Here is a 17,563-nt window from a genome sequence, read left to right as displayed (position 1 = left end):
GTGGATTATGTTAAAAAAGCGAATACAGGCACAGTAAAATCTGACTTGGTTAGGAAATTATTTCCATTAAAATAACATGAGATTTTAAACTTTAGCTGGAGTCTGAGGAGCTACTTTTAGTATTTTATACTCTTTTTGCTGAATGCAAAATGTAATGTAATTAAAATTTTTGATACAAATTAGAAATGTACATTATAAGTACAAATAAAATACTGATCAGTACATTTAAATGGAAGCAGTAGAGGATCAAACATCAGTGGAATGCATTTCTAAACCTTTCCCAGGTATATTTCACAGAATTCCTACCTCCAGAGGATACCAAATTTGGAAACGCTCTACTCAGTAATCAGTTATCTTCCAAATCAAAAACACACTGTAAAAAAAAACTGTAAAAAAAAAAAACCAGGCCTGGCTGGCCATGTGAGGCCCTCTTCTCCAGGTCTCACGAGGAAACTGCCATGTGCAATCTGAGGAAGAAAGCCTCACATGGCCAGCAGCTGCCTCGTGAAGGGCCAGGCCAGGCACGCTTCATCGGCAGCGGGAGCAAGAAGACAGCGAAGGTCAGCTAGGGTGAGTAGTGCAAGGCGGCAGGGGGCCAAAAGGGAATAGATAGGGGAGATAGGTGGGTGGGGGGAAGTGTCCCTGCAGTCATAAGTGCAGGTGGGCTGCCAAGCACCCAAATTTTGATCATATGACCGCAGCGGCACTGCAGTGGGCCGTAACTTTGGGCACCAGTCATAAGTCCCTTTGTTCAGCCCCATCGTAACTTTGAATGGTCAATGAATGAAAGGTCGTAAGTTGAGGACTACCTGTATTGTTTGTGAACACGTTCAGGGGTCAGTCGAAAATCTAGCAGAATACTTGGATTTAAGACCATTTAGCTTTTGATTATTATTCTACCTCACTTGCCTTTAATACAGTAGTGGCAGCCTTTTCAGCTTCCCATACCATTAACCAGTCAGTCCTAAATCAAAAAGTAATTTAGACATGTTTTCCCAGATATCAGCCATTTTTTAAAAAAATATTTTTTTGATGAGGACTAGAGGCACTGTTCTGAGGAATGTCTGACAACCATAGGCACTGAGTGGCAAACCTCTGCTTTACCACACTGTTTGATCAATCAGTTATAAAGTAATTAAAACTAGTACCTTTACATCTTTTTTTTTTCTTGCAGCTTATATACTTTTGATATGCGGTTCCTTGGCAAGGCTTTAATGGTTCATATGGACCATGTCTCTGCAGTCCTGGATGTGGATTACTCCCCTACAGGAAAAGAATTTGTGTCTGCCAGCTTTGATAAATCCATTCGCATTTTTCCTGCAGATAAAGGTCATAGCAGGTCAGTGAATTTTTTTGTAATAATTATGCTTCTGAGTTCCTCCTTTGCCACCAATCTTAAATCTTTCAATTTGTTTTAATATACTGAATCTCTTGCAAAGATACAATCTTAGTTGCATTAAGCCAAAAGCATTGCTTGTAAAATTTTTACTTGTGTATTTCAGTGTTTCATTGTTCTGCTCTTTGTTGATACTGTTATAAAAATGGCCAGACTAAAATGTTCTTGGGTTCAAAAACCTCCTTATTTGTTCCATATCTCTAATATTCAAGTGTACTTGCTTAGGACAGAACGCAACAATGGAGATGAATTTTTATTTACCCAGGACTTTTTGTTTTTTCAAGATGATTCCAACTGTGCCACATAAATTGCCAATCAAGAAAGTTAAGCTACTGTTAAGCACAATTTAACTACTGTTAAGTGGGGAGATTTAGCTGCTCACCACTGAAATAAGTGCTAAGATCAATGGGGCGTTTCATCTCTGGATGAAAGAGAAAGAATATGGTTTGCTTTTTGAAATGGTTACATGCTGATGGATCAGCAGCATAGTTTATGCAAAGTTGTAGTGGACGTGGAGGTTGAATGCATATTTCTCAACAAAACTTTCAAGCTGTCATCTGTAGCTTTGCATGCTTTTGCAGTTAGTGCTGTTGGCATGGCTTTTGCAGATACGATATAGGTTTTATGATGTATGTGCTTAGGGCACAGGAAAAATCATAAAAAAGACTCACATTCACAATGTGGTTTTGCATTAATATTTCAAAATAGTTTATATCAGCTGGCTTCTAGGATCTAGATCAGAAACAACTAGACAATAAAAAACAAAAGCAGTTATGCTAATAATTTCTTCTTTCTTAAAATGTTTTGAGATGTTTTTTCTCCAAGGTAATTTCAGCCAGGGAACAAGTAGAGCTTCTAAAGCAGAATTCTTCAATATGCTTGTATCTGTACTCTCATTTGAGAAAGAATCTCTTCTTGAATTTTTTTCAAGGTTTTATTAAGTTTCTTTGAACATCCCCTCAAAAGACTTGGGTCTCATAAATATGCATAACTCTATACATAGCAAAACCACGTTAAATTTATGGACTTAATTATATAAGTTTCTATCACAGTGCTCTTGGCCTAGATGCCAGGGCTTATTTTATGTTCCTAATTAAACTCTGAATGTGAAACTTTAGAAGTCGGAAGAAATAAGAGATATTTTGTTTATTAATTTTATTAAGAGCTTTTGGTAAATGAGCCAGATGTTTGAGTGATTAAATGAAAGAATCAGTTTATTCATTCATATGGTATTGTATTACAGGTGTCCTCTAAGAGTAATTTGTTTTTAAATCCTGTTACAAGGACAAAAATTTTTTTTTAAAAGGAAAATAGTTGCTTCAGCTAGATCAGTTCCAACAAAAAAATTTTTTTTTTATCACATTTATATGGCTGCCCATCTTAAACTAAACTCTGGGTGGTTCACAACCCAAGGATAAAAACAATATATACCAACAATAAAATAAAAACAGTAAAACAGAAAACAAAAAAGGCCTGGTGCTACAGTTAAATTTCTGATGCAGCCCACAACATGTTCGTCCCATGCTAATCTCACCCTATCCCAACATTTGGGGGAAAACCCAGGTTTTGTGCTTTTCAGAAGGTTAAGAGGGTAAGGGCTGATGGAATTCAGGGGGAAGGGTGTTCCATAGTGCAGGGGCTGCCATGGAAAAGGCATGTTTCCTGGGTCCCGTAAGATGGCAGCATTTAAGGGAAGGGATCTGGAGTGTGGCTACACTATCTAAACTGAGGCAGTCCTGCAAATAACCTGGTCCCATGCAAGTAGTCCTCACTTAACAACCCTCATTGGGACCAGCAAATCCATCGCTAAGTGACACAGTCATTAAGCGAAATGTCACCTGACTGCTTAGCGATGGCAGTTCCAGCAAATCCAATTGCTGTTGTTGAGCGAATCCCACGTGGTCGTCAGGCAAGGACCCACCCAAATACAGCCATTCCTGGAAGAAGGTAAGGGACTGGCTCTACTTCAACTCCCCCCATCCACCTATTCCCCCCCAATCTCTGCCCTTTTGGCTGCCTGCCTACCCACCGCCACCAGCTGCCCCCGCCGCCCAGCTCTTCCTGCCATACTGTGTGCCACTACTGGCCGGGGCTTTCTTTCACATTGGTGTAGCCTTCTTTTGTATTGGCCTTCTTTTCTGCAGTGGCCAGGGCCTTCTTTTGTGCTGGTGCAGCTGGGGCCATCTTTTGCTCTGGCCTTCTTTTGTGTGTTGTGTGTATATTCTTTCATGAAAGAAGGCTCTAGCTGTTAGTGACGCATGGCGCGGCACACACCTGCCCGCAGCCCTCACCTGCCACCCTGTGGGATGTTTCCATGGTGCCTCCCCCATGCATGGCCAGGATGGTGAGCCCAGCAGAGGGGAGGCAGGCAAAGATGATGACAAAGGTCAGCTGGGTGTGTGGGGGGGTGCAGTGGCAGTGCCAGGGGGTTGGTTGTTAATGTGGGTGGGCCAGAATTTTTTCATGTGACCGTGGGGAAGCTGTGACAGCCAGAACTTTCAGAACTGGTTGTAAGTCCCTTCAGTGCCGTTGGAATTTTGAATGATCGCTGAACAAATGGATGTTAAGTGAGGACTACCTGTAGGACTTTAAACATAATAACCAGCACTTTCAATTGCATCCAGAAGGAAACGAGCTAGTGCAGCTCACACAACAGGAGTGTAAGATGGGCAAACCTTGGGGTGCCCAATGCTGTGTGTGCTGCCATGTCCCGGACCATGTAAAGCATGGTTCAGTAATCCAAGTGGGAAGTGACCAGCATGTGAGTGACCATGAACAATAAGCCATTCCTGGTCTAAAATCCATAAAGAATTCCAATCCTGGGACACTAAAAATTGTATTTGAAAAAAAAGGCCATAAGAAAACTGTATACTGATTTCTTTCTTGAGGGAAAGTTATGACTATTATTAAATATATCATTCATTTAATATTATGGTGGTTTTAAGAGGGCATCCTTGAATTGATACTTTTGACTGGGGGGTACATATGAAAGTTGAAAGTATCATGGGATGATTATGCTCATTCTCAACATGGTTGTCATAGTCAACATGGCCAATAACAAATACTCATTTCACATATCTATTATTTTGACTTTTTAACTTCCAGGTATTTTCCTAATAATAAAGATCAGCATAAGATAATTTTTAGAAATAAAATATTAGGGTAGTATAGCTCTCAGGATAAGTCTATAAAACTGCTTGGATTTCAGATGCTACTTTTATGCTCCTGTACCTCCCAAGCATGCTGTGGAGTCTGAATCCAAAAAGCTGCATAGCCCTGTAAAATACCATGAAATCTTTCAAAATGAAAGAAAACTGTATTTTCTGTTCTTAGAGAGGTCTATCATACAAAGAGAATGCAACATGTCATCACTGTCAAATGGACATCAGATAACAAATACATTTTGTGTGGCTCTGATGAAATGAACATTCGTTTGTGGAAAGCAAATGCTTCTGAAAAGCTGGGTGTGGTAAGTAACTGCAAATTCATTGTTAGACTTAAAGCAGAGTAATTCCTTTTAGAAAGCCAAAAAGCATTTGATTTTTTAAAAAATGCTAATCTTAAACTTTGGTAACAACTAATTCATTGTAATCATTTTGTCTTAAACAAAAGAAAAATATTTTTATGACAAGATCATAATAATTAAGGGGCATGTTTAGTTGTACTCCTCTGCCCCCTTCATCAGTATGCAAATTGGAAACTTTGGCTTTCATTTTATATTAATCACAGTTTGCTATGGAATTCCATCTCATTTAAGAGTCTGCCAGTGCTGAGTGTTTGCTGTTGCTTTAGGATGGCCAGGGTCTTGTAATGTTGTTTTAGTTTGTAGATCTCAAGGTATGGACAGTGTTGTGGAGAAAAAAGCGCAGTTAATTGCCTTCTTGATCCTTGGCTTTCCTAGAACTGGCCTCATGGTTAAGCAAGGTGATCAGTACCTCCTTGAGCACAGGACATGTTCCTGTGTGCCTAAAGGAGGCAGTTATAAAGTACTTATTAAAAAAGCCTCCCTTGACCCAATAAATCTTTGTAATTTATAGGCCCAACTCAGATATTCCATTTTTAGGCAAGGTGATTAAAAGACAATCACAAGTTGGCCTCCCAGCTCCAGATGCACCTGGATGAGACTGATTTTCTGGTTCCATTTCAGTCAAGATTTTGTCCAATATATGGTACTGTGACTACTTTATTCTCCTTGGTTTATGCACAGCAAAAGTTAGATAGGGAGAGTGCAGCCCTGCTAGTATTCTTGGACTTCTCAGTGGCTTTCAGTAATAATAAACATGGTACAGTATGCTTCTTGGCTGTCTAGTTGTTTTGGTTCTGGTTGTTCCTGTTGAGACACGTCCAGAAGGTGGTTCAAGGAGTCTACAGCTGCCCAACACCTGGCTTGTTAACCTGTGATATTTTATTATTTATTTATTGTTAGATTTTTATCCTGCCTTTACTTTTGGTAAACTCAAAGCAGCATACATATCTAATGCTCCTACCTCCTGTTTTCCCCACAACAACAGCCCTGTGAGATGAATGGGGCTGAGAGAGAGTGACTGGCCCAAAGTTACCCAGCTGGCTTTCATACCTCAGGGAGCACTAGAACTCACAGTTTCCTGGTTTTTAGTCCAGCACCTTAGTGAGCACACCAAACTGGCTCTCCAGGACTTTCTTTTATCTCCCATACTTTTTAACATCTACATAAAACAGTTGAACAAAGCCATCTGGAACTCTGGAGTGAGATGCAATCAATCTGCTGAAGACACCACTTCATACCCGTAACTCAGAGGAAGCAAACAATATCTTTGAACATCATGTAACCTCAATAGGCTGGATGAGAGAGACAAAGCTAAAATTAAGTATTGATTGGGAAGGAAAAAAAAACTTGGGGATTGAGGAGAAGTCTGCTCTGGATTGGGTTGGACTCCACCAAAAGGAATAGATTCACAGTCTGGGAATCCTATTTGATCCCCAGTTTGCAGGTGGTGGCTGTTATCAAAATAGTGTTTGCACAGTCATGGCTAGTGCGGCAGCAGGGACCCTTCCTGAGCCTGCTGGACTTAGCAATACTTATCCATGCCTTGATTACAGCCTGACTTAAATGTTGCAATGTGCAACACATAGTGCAGCCCTTGAAAAATATTCAGAAATTGCAGCTGGGAAAAATGTGGCAGCTAGAGTACCAACCATTGGGAATGAGAGCTCAGTCCCATTCTGCCTTGACAAGGTGACACTCAGTTTGCTCAGGCAAAGCAGGATCAAGTTCTTGCAGGGTTCCAACTTTGTATGTGCAAACCATCATCCTGACAACAATCTCGCTTTGTTTGTGCAAGCCAAGTTCCTGTGAGAACTCATTTCCATTTTGCCTGGAAGAGTCTGTGGGTCCACACAAAGCTGGACCAAGTGACCTGGCTTTTCCTACTGAAGCAACCTAATGGCCAGAAGGGCAGATTGCTGTCAGAACTTGCTCCCACTCTGTCTGGATAAACTGATAGCTGATGTTTCCTACAGAACAGGATTGAGTTCATGCAGTGATGCAGCATGGGCACAGAAGGCAGGAGCTCTGTGAAAACTGCTGGCTTGTACATGCAAAGTTGGATTGCTACCAGAATTTGATTCTCTAGGCCTAGACAAGCTGCAGCAGGACTGAGTTCTGACAGGGCTCTGGCTTTGCAAGCACAAAGAAGTGAGATAAATAATGTAATGCTAAATGGATAGCTGCCATGTATTATATGTTTATGGTGGGGTTATAATTGGTTTCTTTTATAATGCATTCTGTATCTCTGTATTTAATTTTACATATTTAAATACATTTTTCTGAGAAGGAGTCCGTAGGTTTCACCAGATTCCCAAAGAGTCCATGGCACAAGAAGGTTAAGAACCTCTGCTCTAAAAGAACAGAAGGTGACACAACTTCTACATGGTACAGAATTAAGCAAAACAATTTTTTAGAAATTTGCAAACATTGAATATGACAGCTGAAGAACTTTGGACATCCTTTTAGGCAGTATTTGGTAACACCTTCTTTGACAGAACTAACTGCTTTCAGACATTCCCTGTAGACAGCTAAATTTTTTTTGGGGGGGGGGTATCACTCTTTCTTGCAGAACTCTTCTAGTTCAGAAATATTCTAATGTCACTTTGCATGCATTACACTTTTGAGATCTCTAACCCTAACCTAGAGATTTTTTTTAAAAAAATACTTTTTATTAAAGAGTTTTACAATACTAAAAGATAATACAAACTGAAATCAGAAAAAAAAAGAATAGAAAGAAAAGAAATACAAAGTGCAAAAGAAAAAAAAATAGAAAAAAGAATATTTAAAGAAGTGACTCCTGATCTTCCTTGCAACAAGTACAGGCAAATTAATATTTCCCCATCCCCTATAAAATTACATACATAGTTCACTTCTTCCCATAACCCCCCCTTTATCCACTCACAAATCCAAAAATTGTCATTTCTGTCCAAGTGTCGGCAAAAATCCATAAAGGGTTTCCAGAATTTTATAAAAATATTTCTTATTTTTAACCTTGATCAAACAAGTCAACTTTATATTTATTTCTTTTGCTTCTGACAATCTTAATTTTTAATTCATCAAGTTGCTGTTGTAGGACAGAATCTCCATTCAAACGTTCTTTCTCCCATCTCAAAGATTTCTTCAAGGTTTTTAAAAACCCTCTTTTGTAAATCCAAAGATAAGTCCTTGCCGAGGTCCTTTTCCATCTCTTGATTTATCATTTGTATTTCCATTCTGACTCTCATCTCTGTTTTATAATCCACAATTTCTTTGTTTTCCAATATTTCTACATTAGCTGGGATTTGTATCCTCTCTTCATCCTTCTGTCCATAAGTTCTTCCATATTGTTGTCTATCACATCTTTCACTTCTTCTTTATAATCTTCTTCAAAAAATACATTTACAGGTACAGAAATTTATTTATATTTCAAATTTAGTTACTGCCCATCTCACTCAGCGAGCGACTCTGGGCAGTTTACAATAAAATAAGAATAAAAACAAAATATAATAAAACAGTAATCAGAAATGAATAATATAATCCAAGGGATTCATGGTGTAAATAAATTATCGACCTCTGGGAGCATCTTCAGGGTGCTAACCACCGCTAGGTTTGGTTACCCCTCCTCAAGCCCCATGCAAACTGGCAGAGTCAGGTCTTCATGCCTTTCTGGAAGGCCAGGAGAATGGGGGCTTGCCTCACCTCTGGGGGGAGAGTGTTCCATAGGGTGGGAGCAACAGCAGAGAAGGCTCTCTTCCTGGGACCTGCCAAGCAACATTCTTTAATTGACAGGGTTTGTAACATACCTTCCCTGCCTGCTGGGTGGGATGGGTTGATGTAATGGGGATCAGACAGTCCCTCAGTTAACCTGGTTCCATGCCATGTAGGGCTTTAAAGGTGATAATCAACAACTTGAATTGGACCTGGAAGTAGACTGGCATCCAATGCAGCTCCCGCAGCAAAAGTGTTACATGTGCCATCCTTGGGGCACCCAAAATTGCGCAGCTGCATTCTGAACCAGCCGTAGCTTCTGGATATTTTTCAAGGGTAGCCCCATGTAGAGTATATTGCAGTAGTCTATATGCCATGAGTGACTGATTGGAGGGCTTCCTGATCCAGGAAAGGGCATAATTGGTGCACAAGTTGAGCAAAGGCTCTCCTGGCCATGACTGCCACCTGCTCCTTGAGCAGGAGTTATGAGTCCAGAAGAACCCTAAGATTCCACACTGGGTCTGTCTGAGGCAGTGTCACCCCATCCAGAACCAAAGAGGGTAAACTCCCAGATACAAAGGAGCCCCCAACCAACCCATAGCCACTCCATCTGACCAGGTTTCAGCTGAAGCCTGTTGTTCCCCATCCAGGCCCCCACAGTCTCCAGGTACCACGAAAGGGTGGCCACAGCATCACTTAAATCACCCAGGACGGAGATGTATAACTGGGTATCATCTGTATATTGATGATGCCTCATCCATGGTGGTGGATGATCTCATCCAGTGGTTTCATGTAGATGTTAAAAAAGTGCAGAGAGAGTTCCAAATCCTGTGGCACTCCACAAAGGAGGGGCCACAAGCTGGAACTCTTGCTCCCTATCAACACCGATTGGGACCAGCCCTGGAGGAAGGAGGTGAACCAGCACAGAACTGTGCCACCCACCCCCAACTCCCTAAGCCAACCCAAAAGGATACCATGGTCGATGGTACTGAAAGCCGCTGAGAGGTCAAGACGACCAAGGATGGATGCCGTACCCCATCCCACTCCTGCCAGAGATCATCCAAAAGTGTGACCAATGCTGTTTTTGTCCCATATCAGGGCCTGAAACCCAACTGAAAAGGGTATAGATATCCGTTTCATCCAGGATGTTCTGAAGCTGAAGTGCCATCACTTTCTCAACCACCCTGACTAAAAAGGGAAGGTGGGAGACTGAATATTGTCTAGCACAGTGGGATCCAGTGATGGTTTCTTAAGGAGGGGGTGCACCAGTGCCTCTTTAAAGGCAGCTAGAAACACTCCCTCCATCAAGGATGAATTCACCATTGCCTGGACCCACTCACACATCACCTCCTCAGCTGCCTTAATCAGCCAGAAGGAGAATGAATCTAATTGATGTAAATGGTGGCATTTACAGTCTGGAGGACCCTGTCTACTTCCTTGGGTCCAACAGGATCAAACTGTCCCCAGATAAGAGGGGGATACATTCCCCAGGCATCTCTACAGGCCATGCCCCACACTTGGTATCTAACTGGGAATGCATCCGAGCAATTTTATCCTCCAGATGCCCAGAAAACTCCTGTACGGCTGTGCAGGTAGGTCATTGGGCCCACCTTCTCCGAGAGAGATTGAGTGATCTTAAACAGGGCCACTGGGCAGCATTCTGTGGATACAATAAGAGCAGAGAAATATTGACATTTTGCCACTCTTACTGCCATAAGGTAGGCCTTAATAGCGGCTCTAGCTTATGTTCAGTTGGATTCAGTCCTTGTTTTCCTCCAGCGGCGTTCTAGATGTCTCTTAACCCTTTTCAGACCCCTCAACTCTTCCGTAAATAATGGGGAGTATCAGGATCGATGGGCCAAGACAGGTCACACAGTCACAATCTTGTCCAAGGCCTCTGCTGCCTCCCTGTCCCAGGTGGTGGCCAGGGCATCCATTGGACTGTGCAGCAGATCCTTATTGCTATGAATTTAGTTAAAAGTTTCGCTCCCAATTCTTCATAAATCCTTTGAAATGCCATGCCTTTGTTGCTTTGTAAATTTCACTTTTCTTTTTCCTGTCTGGAACTTTAGTCCTGTCTAGTGTCCCATTTCTATATTCACAAAGTCTCAAGTTTTTTTGTTGTTTTATTTTCAACTTTCAGCCAATGATCTCTTTCCTAATAGACTAAACAATTTATGTTCCCATGGAAATATTGTTTTCTCAATTTTTCAAAAGTCTTAGCAAAAGACTTAATATTCCAAATTTGTCTGATCTCTTAATCTGTTTAAAACTTTCTTAGATTAAATTCTTATTTAGCTTTTTGCCCCCCTTTTTTATATTCTTTAAATTCTTTAAACTGTTAGTTAGCTTTTCTTCTATTTTGGGATGAAGTTTTACTCACCAGGTAGTTTTTCAAACTTGTTTGGAAGACCTCTTTTAACTGTTAAATAATTGTAAACCCAAAAGTGATTAGAAAGTGAGGTGGACAAACCCAGTGTCCTTAAAGGCTCCACTGCAGTGAGAACTTGATGGCTTCCTTTGTCTGCTGGTGCTGAGACCCGCCGGGCGATCGCTGTCCTGAGGTCTCCTTGCAAAGAGCAGCTGTCTGGAACACAAGTGGGGAATCTCTCATCCTCTCCTTGTCTGGAGAAGTTCCATTGGACTGAGTTTGCTGTTGGTCATTGTCATGGTGGCATCTCTGCTCTTTTGGAGATGTCTAGTTCGCCATTTTCTTCACCTGGAAGTCTGAGATCTCCCCACAGATTTTTAATAATACTCTGGTCGGGACAATAATGGCCATTCCAAAACCTTTGTTTTTCTTTCACATCAGTTTTGTGGCTGATTTGGAAATTGTCTTGCTGAAATATCTAACCTCTTTTCAGCTTCAATTTCTTTACTGATTATAACACTTTAGCTTCTAGGATATGTTGATATTTAGTTGAATCCATTTTTCCTTCTAGCCACACGGTATTTCCTCTGGCACTGGTTGCCCTGTAATTTCAAAGCCTCATAAAATCACACCTTTGTTTAATGGATGATGATGATGATGATGATGATGATGATGATAATTTGTGCCTCCAAATCAGTTTTGACTTCTGGTCACTGCTTCCTGCAGTTTTCTTGGCAGAATTTTTCAGAAGTGGCTTGCCAGTTCCTTCTTCCTAGGGCTGAGAGAAAATGACTGATCCATAGTGACCCAGCTGGCTTCATGCCTAATGCAGGATTAGAACTCACAGTTTTCTGGTTTCTAGCCTGATGCCTTAACTACTACACCAAACTGGCTCTCCTTTATGGTTGATAAGGTGTTTTTTCCCTTCAAATGCTTTACTCTTTTTTTCTCCAAGTACTGTATGTATTTTGTGACTGTGACTGAATAGTTCCTTTTTTGTTTCATTATGGACTGTTTCAGGATTATCAAGGTTTTCTTTTTCATCCTTTAGATAATGTCTTTTGTGATGAGATAGGGGGAAAAGGTTTCCTTCTGGGAGCTCTCTGTGCAGATTTATTATTAGATTTTCATTCTTTGTCAGTTCAGTGTGGTGTACATACTTAATACTTCTACCTCCTAATTTTCTCACAACAATAACCCTGTGAGGTAGGCTGGGCTGAGAGAGTGTGATTGGCTTTCATGCCTAAGGGAGGACTAGAACTCAGTCTCCTGGTTCTAGCCCAGCACCTTAGCCACTACACCAAACTGGCTCTCCAGTCACTGCTGTGTAATCAGTTTTACAATTGTAAACCATTATGCAATTGTAGAAGCAATAAAATTGTTGTATAAACAGAGTTATATTGTGTACCTGTAAATAGTACCCCAGTGTCAGCTAATTTTTTAGCAGACTATTTCTAGGCATCAGCAAATTCTGTTTTGCAGATCTGACTAGTTTGGAGAGAGTTCTAGCAGAGAATTTTCTTGGTCTTCCAGATCTTGCCTTGACCTCAGCATTTCCATGTAACTTCCATATCTTAACAATGTTTCTCAAGTTGAAATTGCTAGCTAGAAGAATCCAAGACTTCTTAAAAATAGCTTTCCCCTGCTTTTTAAGAATGAGTTATATTAATTTTGAAATGCTTAGACAACTGTTTAGATGAGACCATGATTATTGAAAGTAGATGGAACACAATCACAGCCTGAGGGTTTATAAGGGTCAGAGTATTTGTTCACCTGTGGAATTGTCTTTACCAAACTAATGGTAGGTCAGTAAGTCAACAGCATTAAAATAAAAAAGGAGCAATGAATCATTTGAAAGGGTTCCAAGCTTCCGCACCTGCCATATTCACTATTTTCATATTATGAATCTGTGAAACAAATAAACATAAATTGTATGAATACAAATTTGCAGATATATGCCTTGTTTACATTTGTATCATGCAGAAGCTGTATTAGTTTTTTTTACTTAGGGATTCATTGAGACATATAAATTGAGCAGGGGTGCTTAAACTTTTGCATGGAAGTGTAACATAGCATTTCTTGGATCCCAAGATCTACAAAGACTTGTGGTCCAGTAAAAGGTGGTATAATTAATACAAAAATAAATAACAATATATGATGCAGAAGTTCATATATTGTTAGTTTGGGTAGTTTTTTGTTGTGCATAATATGTGGCAAGAATGCTTTTTGCCAAGTAAATGGAGCTTCCAGGGCCTTTGTTCCTGTGAGCACCAGCTGCTACTTTTGAAAATAAGCATTAATTAATTAATTAATTAATTCATTCATTCATTCAATTTATATGGCTGCCCATCTCACTGAACATGACTCTGGGCAGCGTACAACCAACAGAACAATATCACAGCTGTTTAAAAAACCTTAAAAATATAAATAAAAGCAAGACTGTGGGAGAAGAATGTTAATCTAATCATAATATAACATTTGTGTAGGCTCCCCATGGGATCCCCAAGGCTGCTGGAAAAGCCACGTTTTCAGGGCTTTCCAAAAGGCTAACAGGGATGGGGATTATCCTCACCTTGGGATAATATTCCAGAGGGCAGGAGCCACAGCAGAAAAGGCACACCATCTGGGTCCCATCAGATGGAACTCTTTAACAGAGGGGACCTGCTACATACTCCTCCTGCTGGACCTGATGAGATGGGCAGATGTGATCGGAAAGAGGCAGTCCCTCAAATAGCCTGATCCCATGCCATGTAGGGTTTTAAAGATCAAAACTAACACCTCGAATTGTACCTGGAAGCAAACCAGCAGCCAATGCAGCTCACAGAACAGATGTAATGTGTGCCATCCTAGGGGCGCACATAAGTGTCCGCACAGCCGCATTCTGCACCAGTTGAAGCTTTCGAATACTCTTCAAGGGGAGCCCCATGTAGAACGCATTATAGTAATCCATTCTGGAGGTGACCAGGGCACGAGTGGCTGTGAGTACAACCTCATGATCCAGGAAAGTATGCAACTGGCACACAACACAAAGCTGTGCAAAGACCCTCCTAGCCACGACTGCCATCTGTTCTTTGAGCAGGAGTTGGAGTCTAGAAGGACCCCCAGATTGTGCACCAGGCCTGTCTGGGGTAGTGCCACCCCATCCAGTACCAAAGATGGTAAAGTCTCAGATGCAGAAGGCCCAAAACCCCAGAGCCACAGGGTTCAGTTGAAGCTTCTTGTTCCCCATCCAGACCCCCATAGCCTCCAGGCACTGGGTCAAGACAACAACAGCATTGCTTAGTTTGCCAGGGGTGGAGATGTACAATTGGGTACCATCAGCATACTGATGATATCTCATTCCATGGCGACAAACGATCTCACCCAGTGGCTTCATGGAGATGTTAAATAGGAGTGGAGAGAATACCAAACTCTGCAATACCTCACATCGTAGGGGCCGTGGGCAGGATCTCTCTTTCCTAATCAACACTGACTGGTACTGGCCCCATAGGAAGGAAGAGAACCAGCCCAATACTGTGCTGCCCACTCTCAACCCACAGAGCCCATCCAGAAGGATACCATGGTTGATGGTATTGAAGGCCACTGAGAGGTCAAGGAGAGCAAGGACAGATGCACTGCCCCTGTCCTGCTCCCGCCAGAGATCATCCAGAAACATAGAATGGGTATGCAGATGGAGAGCACAGGCATCCTTTTTTGCCACATCTATAGTACCTGGCACTCGGGGGGTAAAACAAGTTGAAATTGAAATGAAGGTGATGCAGCTGTTGGTACACACATCATGTGATGGGTGAATATCTCCCTCTGGCTGTGGAAGAGAATTGTGCTCTCTGTAAAGGAGCAGGTATACAACTGGAGTGGCACCTGGATTTATAGTTCCAGCTGCATCCAAGGTGGGGGCCATGGCCAAGGGTGCCCTTGTGAAGTTGTAAACAGGAGATCTTGGCAACAGTAACTCAATGTCCTTACATCTGGATTGGATTATCACAAAGTGCTCTATCTTGATTGCCCTTGAAGACTACCTGGCAGTTGCAGTAGATGTAGAATGCAATGTTGCAAATGCTTACAAGTGAGAGTGAATTCAGAAGTATAATACAATGTATATTGCAGGGTTTGCAATGGCTTCCAATAGATTTCTGTATATAATTCAAGATGCTAGTGTTAACCTATAAAAAGGATTGGGTCCAGGGCACTTTCTGGAGCATCTCATCCAAACAGATTTTATTTGGCTGTCTGCTCTGTTTGAGATGGTATATTAGGGTTCCCTCAGCCTGGGAGGTAAAGGGAGTGAGGGCCCAGAAGCAGAGCTTCCCCATAGCTGCCCTGGTCTTCTGAAATAAGCTTCCCCCTAAGATCTGAGTGGTCCCCCCACTTAACATCTTTTTGAAAGCTGTAAGAGGTGGCTTTTCTGGCAGGGTTTTGGATGGTGATAATCTTGTGCTTAGCATGGCTGCTGTAATTCTGTTCTTTAAACTATTTTAATTCTAATGTTAAAGGTAAACCTAATCTATTGAATTTTGGAGATTTGTGTGACTTCTTAATTTATTATTTGTAAATTGCCTAGAGTTCTTATAATGTTGGCAGTATATAAATATTAGAAATAAATAAATAAGAGCTGCTATAAAATGTAGCAACATGAAGTGCTACTACTGCTGATTACTAGGAATGGATGTACAGAATTCTATCTTAGTGACTTACAACAGGCTTTTCTGGGCTTGCAGATTTGGCCAATCTAATTGTATAAGAGCTCATTCTTACTCTTCTATATTGTTCATTTTATAATTAGAGTGAGCAGATAGAGCCAGAAATACTGTGAATATTTAAAAAAAAGCTTATCCCTTTGAAAGAAATAGGATTCTGTCAGGTACCATTTTAATGTAATTGCCTTTAATTAAAATGAAAACCTTTTAATTTGGATTATATTGACAGTTTGCATAACAGGAATTATTAAAATGTACTGCTGACTAAGCAAAAGAAATGAAATACAATGAGTGGTGGAAAATATCTTCTACAGCTAATAAAGGTTAATGTATAGTTTTTCTCTCTATAGCAACAATTGTTGAAAAAGAATTACATTTCATCTACTGGAGAGCTAGGTTAAATCCAGTTGGACATTGAGGTATATTCTGTATAATTCCAATGACCAATATAGGACTTTTTCTCATGTATTTAACAGTTAAATCATCAGGGATTTATTAACTAGGCTGAGCGGAAGACAATAGATTGCCTTTTTATTAAATTTATTGGTGTGCTTTCTGTTGGAATAAAGATAATCAGGGATGTATAACTCTGTAGAGACTTTCCCAGTTAAAATAAATTTCTTTGGTTTCAGTACAAATTCAGAACTAATTTTCCCTCCCCATCAGTGTCCAATTTAAGACTGATCAGTAGGCATTTGCCAGATATTACTTTGTGCCATTCTTTGAGATCTTGCAGTTCCATGACCTTACCCAGTAGTCAGTATACTGAAGTTGACAAGGGTTCCTGAGAAACTGCACATTCATAAACCTGTTCTGGTTTTGTGGAATATATCACTGTTGACTATATGTTTTAAGATCATTATTTTTTTCCCAGCTTGTTCCTCGAGAGAAAGCTGCTATTAACTATAATCAAAAACTGAAAGAAAAATTCCAGCATCATCCCCAAATCAGACGTATAAGTCGTCATCGTCACTTACCAAAGATCATCTATAGTCAAGCCAAAGAGCAACGCATTATGAAAGAAGCTCGTCGGCGAAAGTATGCTTTTTTATTTCATTTTTTTAAAATTAAATGTATTCTATCATTCTTTTCATTTCTTTGTTCACTTTTCAATAGACTGTGGAGTTCTAAATTCATTGCAGTTCAGTGGGGAAAGAAGCTGTCTAGACAGACTTTGGAATCTTTTCCAGTTAATTATAAGATTAATCTGGACAATAACTTGTTCTGATTTATTGGATACATTTCTAAAGTGCAGGATGTTGGATTGGACAATACATTGTTTCCTTTCCAAGCTTAATTCCATAATAACATTTATTTGCTGGAACGATCACTTGGACTACCCAAGTCATAGGATAGAAATAATTATGCTTGGCCCTGTTGGAAGAAGTAGAAGGGGATGACAATAGATAATGAAGGTGGATGGGATCAGAGACATTACAGGAATGTCCTTGGAAGAAGTACAGGTTATTGTTAGAGATAGATTGAGATGGTGAGCATTTGTCCATGCAGTCATCAGAAGCTGAACCTGATTTGATGGCATCTGTGTCAGTGACTAATGGCTTACTTAGTCCCTAAATAGGGCTTCTATTTTTCTTCAGGCTTCCCAATCAGATCTATCCTACTATTAATTAAATTAAGGTACGAAGAGCAGCAAAAAGGAGAATGGACTCCTTGAGCTCTTGTTCTGGTATAGCAGAAATTACTGCTGTTCAGGTAGTAGCGGATGCCATCTTTTTCTACTACCTAAATGGGATTCATCTGTTAATTTGATCATTTTTTGTACAAATGGGAGCTGATGTTATCTTAGAAAAACAAGATCAGGATTAGCCCAATGCACAGCATATACTTGGAGAACTGGAAGAACATTGACTATCCGTGTTCTGGGT

General features: G+C 40.6%; 1 protein-coding gene across 1 annotated transcript in view; it reads left to right on the top strand.

Annotated features, from left to right (window-relative positions):
- The window catches only part of DCAF13 (DDB1 and CUL4 associated factor 13), a 32,838-nt gene that overhangs the window by 11,800 nt on the left and 3,475 nt on the right, over nt 1-17,563 (top strand). Inside the window, exons 8-10 of the mRNA XM_088149060.1 lie at nt 1,175-1,339; nt 4,730-4,865; nt 16,552-16,715. Of these exons, the coding sequence (XP_088005186.1) occupies nt 1,175-1,339; nt 4,730-4,865; nt 16,552-16,715 (465 nt within the window). The remainder of the gene's footprint in view (nt 1-1,174; nt 1,340-4,729; nt 4,866-16,551; nt 16,716-17,563) is intronic.

The sequence above is a fragment of the Python bivittatus genome, unplaced genomic scaffold (genome assembly GCF_059951505.1).
Source record: "Python bivittatus isolate LINGU-HERP-01145 unplaced genomic scaffold, Pbiv_v1 ctg000590_np1212, whole genome shotgun sequence".
Classification (NCBI taxonomy): domain Eukaryota; kingdom Metazoa; phylum Chordata; class Lepidosauria; order Squamata; family Pythonidae; genus Python; species Python bivittatus.
Note: the sequence above shows the minus strand (reverse complement) of the source record. Positions and strands in the feature narration are given on the sequence as shown.